Consider the following 9,211-nt stretch of genomic DNA (forward strand, 5'->3'; position numbering starts at 1 on the left):
CGCAGAGCTGCTGATTAGTCATGATCAAAGCAAATCACCAGCCATTTAGCTATCTTAATGAGCCCACCAACAGCCGACGCCAAGCATCGGCATCGCGCCATCATCACCTCGCCGCGCTCCCTGCCACGCTGCGCTGTTGGCCACTTGACACATTCCAGGGGGCGCACACAGGCAAATGCAGAAGTTGTTTATGCTAATTATGCGAACGCTCCGGAGTGGATTATTAATTGCACAAATGGAATGGCCACCGCGCCATGCTCTGTGCATGGTGTTCGTGGAGTCTGGGGCCGTCCAAAAGCACTCCACCTGCGACGGCGCTTAGCTGGATCCTTTTCGACATTCAGCTACTGTTGCAGAGTAGCGCAAACGCAACCAAAGTACTAACAACAGCAGCAAGATACGCGATCAAGCGGTTGTTTTCGATCAGATTGGATCAGCAGTAGCCGATGTCGAGTAGATGAGGCCACTCACAGGCAGGTTTTCTTTGCCCACTCTCATCCACTACACCGGAGCTGCCGTTGCGAGCTACCAAGTTAAGCAGCGTCGCAGCGCACCGCACCGCAGGATTGGCAGCCATTTTTCGAACCTTGCGTTTTGTTTGGTATCTTTTGTTGTGATTGATTGCGGTGCTCCCAGATCTTGCGTGGAACACTGTTTTCGGTAAAAGGTTCCCCCCCTGCAACTGAAGCACACTCCGTCGCACATTGCCACAATTCGCTGATTGCGATCGTTGAGGACTCCCCTCCGGTTTTTTGGCGATCGTGCTTTCAATCACGTACGGGGTGCTACTGGAATTCACCTCCTGTTTTGAGGGTTTTTGATGTTGCTGACAGATGGAAAAGGGGTTAGGGGGGAGGTGCATTAACCCAGACAAACAAATCGACAATTGAGAAAGTCGCGAAGGCGATCGACGTAACAAGGCCTCGCAAGCGAATTAGCAAGCGTGATGGTATGAAGGCATCAAAAGAAGCCCGGTACGAGGGGAGGCTAATGAAAACATTTCGCAAACGGTGCACAATAGACCTGCAGATCGATTCAACAACATTCCTCGATCGAGTCCTTGAAGCAATAAACATCGCACAAGTCTTACCTTTACGTCAGCAACGGATTTCATGTTTCGCCAGGTGATATGTAGCAACGAAAGAGTGAAAACGCATTGTTCGGTTAGTTTTGTTTATCATTTTGTTGTTTTAATTTACTGCTTCCTTCACTATATCACATAAGAGTGCAAGAAATAGAGAGAGATAGAGACAAAGAGATGGAGAAAGTGAAGTTGGTTCGCCATAACTTAACTAACCACCTTCTGCTACTCCTGTTCGGTAAACACATTCGTCCCTTTACAATTACCATGTTTTCCTACGCTCTTTTCCATCCCTAGGGTAGGGGATGAGACTTTGTTAAACAATATATCGGGGACGGGGACCCTAGCACGCTGCTACCGTCTTACGCCTAACGCCTAGCTGAGGAAGATGCTGTTTATGTTGCTGCTGATGCTGCTGCTAAGAACGATGCACTTTAACTACTAAACGATCTAAAACGTCTTGCACCAATATCGGACAAGCAGTAGTGTGTAAACGCGCCTGGTTAAATAGAATAATACTCAATTGCCTCGACTTGCGTGTCCTTAGTGTGATCGCTCACTAACTTACTTGCTGATGATCTTATTCTACTTTACAAACATTGGAACGGATCTCTCGTTATCAAATCGTAACCGACAGTCGACGCTGACTGCCGATAGGATGCTGCTACTAAGCGGTGATGCTTGTCACTGCCGCTACTCGGTCGGTGCTCGGTGGTGACCGCATTCGCAACACATGAAACCGGCTCAAGTGTGAGGCTCAACTCTGCGTCTGCTCGCTACTACTGCTCTTGAAAGTGCAGAAACATGGAACGCGTGTTCCAACGAGAACTGGAAGAAGGGTAGAAGCAAAGCACAGCGGATGATCTCGCCCCGGGGGAAGGGAATTGAAAGCTTCGCTTTACACAACGCAGACACATAACTTGAACTACAAACTGTCGCAAAACTCATATTTACATGCTCTTCTAAAGAGGAGCTACCTGGTACTAACTATTTACACAAAAAACTGTCCCACTGATCGATCACTCTTCACTTTACACAAAACATACGCAGGGAAATCGCCTTACTAGTCATTGCCACTACTAGTATCTGCGGGACGTCGGACGATGGATCGGAAGGGGTTATTGCTTTAGTGTCCTCCACGTCCGCACGCGTATTGCACCAGCCACCAGCCAGTCGACGGGCCATCGGTCCGGACGGAGATCTAAGGGATCTGACCGTTCATACGCATCTCGAGCTCCTCTTCCTCCTTGGTGAGCGGTACGGTCGAGTGGTTGTACAGCCCTTGCGCCATCAGCTGCAACGCGAGCGGGTTCTTCTCCGACGAGCTCTTCTTGATCTTGGCTCGCTTGTTCTGGAACCAAATCTTAATCTGCGCCTCGTTCAGCCCCAGCTCCGCACTCAGCGTTTGCCGCCGTTTCTCCGTCAGGTAGCGATTCTCGTTGAACTCATTCTGTGGCAAGGGGGAAAGGGGAGCGAACGCGAATGTCACGATTAGTGTGATGCGGTTGATGAAGAATATGCTGCGTGGCGTGTGGTGTGTGCTACGTTGACGACGATGGACGTCGGATATCCTGACTGGAAACTTACCTTCAATCGTTGCAGTTGCGCATTGGAGAACGCCGTCCGTGGACGCTTCTCTTCGCTTTCGCCCTTCTCCTTCGGTTGCTTCGTTCGACGATACCGGGGACCTATGCGAGGAGAGACAGAGAGAGAGAGAGAGAGAGAGAGAGAAGGAGAGAATTAATAAAAATGTCACCGACTTTAACGACTGCAAAATTGCCGCTAGCCCGTTGTTGCTGCTGCGGCAGCCCTCCCCTGCTCGCTGTGCATTCGATTCCGATTCCGTGCCACTCCACTCCCAGGCCCCTGCCTACCTTTGGTGCACCAGCCACACGAAGGCGCTGTCGTGGTGGCGGTCAGTGCATAAATAATCATTAACGTCGCTCTTATCTAATTCAATTAACCGCTGGATGAGATAAATTAAGCAGCCTACTAACTGGCCCGACAGACCGTCGGAGTCGAGATGCAAGAGCTCACAGAGCACATTGGCGACAATCGTCGCAGCAGCAAGCGTCTTACTGTCTCTCTCGCTGGTGCGATCTAGATGCCAGCTCCTCGGTGGTTAGGGAAGTGTTTGTTTTAGTACCAAAGGCGCGCGCGAGTGCGTGGTTTGCATAAAATAGAAGCCCCTCTTTGCACAAAAATGGCTGCCAAGATAGAGTGTCCGACTCCCTGTTCCGAATCTGATGCTCGCTCTCCCTCTCTCTCTCTCTCCACGTCTTTCTCTGCGCGGAGTGCATAAATTGTGCAGCAGCAGCAGCAGCCACCTTAGGGTCTCCACAGGACGCCTCCTAGATAGACTCTAGGAGCCGGTAGAAAGACGACGGTTCATTGAAATAAGAGCGAGAGCGAGAGGAAATAAATAATCGCGCTAATTAATGGTGACTCCTGGGGGACCAACGGGGGCCGAATTCGCCAGGGGACCGTCAAACTCCTGCGTCTTGCCTCACCGTGCGGTGCGAGAAAGGTTAATTAATATATTAATTCGATAATTAATTTCGAAAAGTCCCCGCCGAGGACCAGAACCCGCACAGCTCGCGGAGGTCTATGAATATTAATACGCACATTCCGGAGGTGACCGCCACTGGCTGCCGGCCGCTAGGAACTTCTTCCAAACGCTCAGAACACTCCACAACTCACTCGCTCGCGCGGCCGCGTCCGTGTGAGTGCGCTGCGTGGTTTATCATAATTTGACATTTTAATAGAACCCTTGCCCTCCGCTGGCCAGTAGACCCCTTTATAACTTCTCGGGAGGCTCGTCGGCTCGTCGAGCAACTATTCCAGCGGTCATTGTTTAGCCATTTTTACGCGCGGCATCCGGAAGTGGAGTTTTGAAATATTTTGATTAACTCCCCGGGTCTCGGCGGAACCACAAGCCTCTCTGGGGTCTTGTGGCCATAAACAAAGAGCTCTAATCGGCAGCGAGCGGTGGCGCGGTTCGTTTGCCACCGATCCAGCAACGGGAACCAGCCACAAATTAGGGACCGTTTAGCACCGCAATGGCGTCGACGAATTTCGTAACAAAAGCATTCAGTTTTTTGTCGGAGACCTCAACAATTTGGTTAAATAATGCTGGAGAGAGGAAAAAATGCCCAAAACAGCAGCACGCGCGTGTGTCGCGACGGAAAGATTTATCCAGCCGGTTCTGTTTTGATTGCAAAGGTGTTGAGAAGGAATTTTCCGGAACTATTCCAACGACGCCACCGCCAAGTGCCATTCCACCAAAAAGCGGCAACGAGCTCATCTGTTCACACCTGACCCGTCACTCCGGGGTTCTCTTTGTGTCGATGTTTTTTCACCCCCAATCGATAAAGAAACATAAATTTCACCGATGAAAGCCCCGCCAAGTGCCGATCGATAAAAGGGCCAACCGGAACCGTTACGTGAACCTCCCCCTCCACCCTTTGGATCTTGCGCCATCCGAACATCATCATGAACTGTGAATTGACAAAAGGTCTCGCGTGGTCTCGAAAAAGATGAAACCCATTAAAAAGTAGTAAAAAGCAGGCTTCGACCGAACGCCAAGGGGCCCCTTCTAAAAACGGATGACAGATGAGCTGCTGACAGGCGCGCTTAGTAACGCTCGAAAGGGCTCCCGTGGGGAGGCGGAGCGGTTTAACGGGTTGCTTGGATTGAAAATTAATTTGTTCGAACGAGTTGTACGACAACGCGATCGAACGGCCGTGATCGATGCGCACGGAGCGACGTCATTTTGTGAAATGAAATCGCCAACCGTTCCCACTGTTGTTTCCAAAATTGTGGAATTAACAGAAATGCCACAGGAGCGGCCAGCATAACTGGAGCTCCCTTTTGAACTGGCTGCCCTTTTGGAACCAGAAACGCTAGAACAAATTGGTCCCCGACGTTTGCGCGCTCCCAAGAGCCCGAGTTTTAATGGGTTTCGACCGCCGTTTTTTTTTTAACGATTACCCTCAGACCACCAAGCGACGTCATCGTCGTCGTCGTCGGAGTTTTTGATCAAAGTTTTGTTGGTTGATGAACGAGGCCACAAAAGTTAACATTCCATGAAATGGGGCGCCAGAGTCCAGAGGGGCGCCTTGGCGTCCGAAAGTAGTAGCATTTCGGGGTGGTAACAAAGGGGGGGGGGGAGTGTTTGGTCGCTCTTCTAATTGCTTCTAATAAATTGAAATATCAGCCAGCTTTATTGGTCCACGGTGCTGCTGGTGCTGCTGCTCCATCCAGTAAGGCTCCCACGGTGGGGATGGCCACCACCAAAGGCCGTGGAGCCTTCAGTTCGCCATCCTTTTTAGTGCCCCCGTGATCCCAGGCCCTTCCCAGCGTTTGCGATTGTATCGCACTCTCCGCGCTACAATAAGTTTAAGCTTTCTTCAAGAAAGGCGCGCGCGTAAATTAATTAACTTCCTCTTAAGAGCTTTTCCACCTCACAGACAGACGAAAGGGTGGCACTGAGCACCTCTTCCCCTCTTAGGGGACTGGAGCAGGAACTTTAACGGGAGCAAATAGAGTAATAGACCGACACGGCTGAGGCTGGATGGGACCGCCTCCAGCCAATCGATACCGGTAGCGTAGCTGCTCGACTCAATTAATCGAGAACACAAAAAAACGCGATGGTCCTCCAATGGTGCACCGGTCCCGGGGTCGAGATGGCTATCAGACGCTGTAAAGGTGAAACTGCAATGCTTGCAATCCCGGCTGCAGACTGCAGACGGAGACGGAGACGTCGCACCGGACCACGATTACAATCCAGCACGGTCGCGGTCCTTGCCGTCGTAATTCATTTATTATTTCTTAATGCAAGCGCATCGAAGATCGAGACTGGAGTGCTATGTACTGTTGTCGGCATTTTTTTTTTGTTGCGATCGTTCGCCTCGAACGATCCTTCCACGAGTGCCCTGCCAAGACAGGTCCAGAGGGGTTGGCTGGATAAATTAAATAATCTATCTTGATGTGGTGCCCTCTCCGATCATTAAGTTTCTCCTGGATGGAGTGCTGGATCGTGGATGGATCGTGGAAACAAGTTGTAGTTGCTCCCACTCCCGGGGGACCTGACCCACAAGCAACATCGCCCCGCATGGACCAAGATGGAGTTTTCAAACCCAACAGCGACGCGGTTGACATTCGAAGGGATTGCGATCGCCCTCTTCCTACAAGCTACTCCCACGATATACACCGTTCAGGAATGGCGTGCCGCCACCTGGGCCCTCTGGCGAGTCCATTTGGTTTGAGTTGAGCAACGCCTCTAGCTGGCCCCCAAAAGAGCCACGCCACGTTGTCAAGTTGTCTCTCGAAACCAGGAACTGGTCATCGCGAACGATCGAAATGCAAATATACACCCCATCGATGATGAGCCAACACACTCTCTCCCTCTCTCGATACACCCAAAAACTCACGGAAAGCGCCTCACGGAAGGTGAAGAGGTGTAAATCAGTCCCGGGGTCCGATCTGCACCCCGGAGAGACATCATCGAGATTGGATTTGGTGTCGCGGGCGGGCGTCAATCATGGAGCCATAAATTATCCGTCAATTTTCCCTTCCCTTTCGGGTGCCGAACTCTCAGATGGTCCTCCTCAGATATCCCCTTCAGCGCGCCTTGTTATCCGGGACAGACGGAGCGATAACACAAATATGAGGGTTTATGAATACATTATCGACTCCCTCTGTCCTTCATTTATCTGTTCGTCCCCAGGAATGACGTTGCACGACAAAAAGAAGACCCGCACGGTAGCTCAATTGGATTAAAATCCAATAAATATTGAACGCACACACTCGAGGGACGCACTAGTTAATGGTAATTAGTGACAGGGGACCCCCTTTCGTGCTCAGTGTCCTTCTAGAGACGGTGTCAATTGGACGACAATCCGTACAATCCCTTCTATCGATGGAAATCAATAACGGAACAATAACACTGGAAAGCTAGTTGCTCGTGGTATGCGACTGACACACGCGGACAAGTCATTCCAATCACCATGCGACATACGACAATGGCCACATACATCACACGGGTTAATGTGCTCTGTACCGGAACGGATCGATAACTGTCCGTACTCGCGACTTCCGTACGAGTTACTGTCGAGTAAAGGGACACTTTAATTGGATACTGACCCACCGGTGGACACGCACTGAGACCAGGTTGCATGCAAAGCACACAATAAAGGCTGAATGTTTCAATCAAATCGATTCACTTGGAAGCACACGCATGTCACTCTCTGCGTGGAGTGGGGAGGAACGGGCAGGTGGGGACACCTAATTTGTGTTGTCAAAATGTTTGACAAAAACGGCAAATTAACTCATTCCCCTCCCCACCGCAGAACGGGTACTTACCGGAGCTTGGGCGATCGCTGTAGCGCGTGCAGTAAACCCAGGCCGGCCACAGATTGCCACCGCCTTCACCGTCCTTCGAGCTGCTCGTCTCCGACTTGGCATCATCCGACGATTCCATACCGCCATCATGCGATGACGAACCGCCACCATTATTGAGCACTTCCGTTGGTTTTGGGATTGGCCTCGGGGTTGGTTTCGTGGACGCACCGTTCACCGAGTTCGGAGTGGATGAAGTGAACCCATTCGTTGACCCGTTAACGCTACCGAGACTCCCCGTACCGGCCACATGCTGACCGATTTGGGACACCGTTTTACACAGACTGCCAAGCGAGGAAGGTAACGAGGAGGAGGAGGAAGCGACCGCAGCGGCCGCCTTCGACTGGGATTCGATCAGTTTCGCCTGAAACTTCCGGTGACTGTTGATGATCTCTTCGTGGAGCTTCGGATAGCTGGTGGCCGCACTGAACCCACTAAGGAGGGCCGCCCGATGGTCGAGAGAACTGGCGACCGTTGAGCCGGTGGTGGTGGTGGTGGTGGAACTGGATGCCGACGAAGCCTTTCGACTAAAATCGTACACATCCGGAAGACTCCGTGAGCTGTAGCTCCCGGTTGGGCTCGATGCCGTCCCGTTCGAGATGGACGGAGTGGCCAAATCACTGGCACCAGTCACCCCTGTTGCCGCTGGACTCGTCGCAGCCGAATGGGAATCCTGAGACTCACTGTCCGTGTGGTAAGGATGGCAGGATAGTGGAGTGGCCGTACTGCTTCCATTGCTGCTGCATCGCAACCGTGGACTTTTGCTGATATCGTACGGTCGGAACAGACTGCTCGGTTCCGTTGTCCGCTGAGGTCGCTGAGGTTGCGGTATGATCGGTAGCGATGGATGATGGTAAGGTGAGGTAAGATGATGATGGTGATGCAGCGCAAGATGTGCCGCAGAAGAAGGTGCGTAGTGTGGAGGGACGACGGCATAAGCTGGATGAAGGGCGGCACCGTGGCCAAGATGTGGATGGAACGGATAAGGTAGATGCAATCCAACGGCACTGCTGGCCGCAGGACTTAGCGAGTGAGTTGGTGAGGACGGAGAGACGGGACTGGTCCGGCTGGACGGTGCTGGTGATGGTGGAGCGGCATGTAACGCAGCAGACGGTGGCGCTGGTAATGCTTTCCCAAAGTGATCACTCAGTATGTTGGTGATCGAGAAGGAGATACTGGGGGTGGCTGTCGCATGCTGTTGTTGTTGTTGCAACATCTCCTGTTGTTGCTGTTGCTGTTGCTGGTGCAGTTGAGCTGGTTCGCTGAGCGGTTCCTGCTTGATCGAGATCGGTACCACTAGCGACATCTCTCCGCTGCCGGGCGAACTAATCCCGGGCGCCGACGTCGTCGTCGTTGCCGTCATCGTGCTGGTGGCCGACGATACCGGGGCCTGGCTGCTGTGGTGATGATGCGGTGGACTTGGGGCACTCTGGGGGCTGCAACGGTCTTCCAGGGCCATGGTCCGCTGTTGCACTTTGTCCGCTTCTGTCACTCTGTCTTCTTGCCTTCACTTCGGGCCTTTGGGCACTTCACAAACTGCACTTGGGGCTCGCACACACTGGTTGGGGCTGTTCAGTGACTGCACATTGCACACTAATAGAGCCACCACGCGCCTTGATAGGCCTTGTTTATCAGAAATTAGATTTGATGCGCTTATCACAAGATCGATTGTCACACGACACAGAAAACACAACACACCAGAAGCTTTTTAGTTTTAGCTTCATCAACAAA

The 9,211-nt window shown here is 51.9% G+C and overlaps 1 protein-coding gene across 1 annotated transcript; it reads right to left on the reverse strand.

Annotated features, from left to right (window-relative positions):
- Window positions 1–2,282: 2,282 nt before the first annotated feature.
- On the reverse strand, window positions 2,283–8,972 carry LOC126581230 (segmentation polarity homeobox protein engrailed). Its single transcript, XM_050244743.1, has 3 exons — window positions 7,427–8,972; window positions 2,669–2,769; window positions 2,283–2,531 (listed from the first exon to the last, which is right to left on the reverse strand). The coding sequence occupies exons 1-3, from the start codon at window positions 8,937–8,939 to the stop codon at window positions 2,283–2,285; spliced, it is 1,863 nt and encodes a 620-aa protein (XP_050100700.1). The 5' UTR covers window positions 8,940–8,972.
- Window positions 8,973–9,211: the final 239 nt, after the last annotated feature.

The sequence above is a fragment of the Anopheles aquasalis genome, chromosome 2 (genome assembly GCF_943734665.1).
Source record: "Anopheles aquasalis chromosome 2, idAnoAquaMG_Q_19, whole genome shotgun sequence".
NCBI classification, from domain to species: Eukaryota; Metazoa; Arthropoda; class Insecta; order Diptera; family Culicidae; genus Anopheles; species Anopheles aquasalis.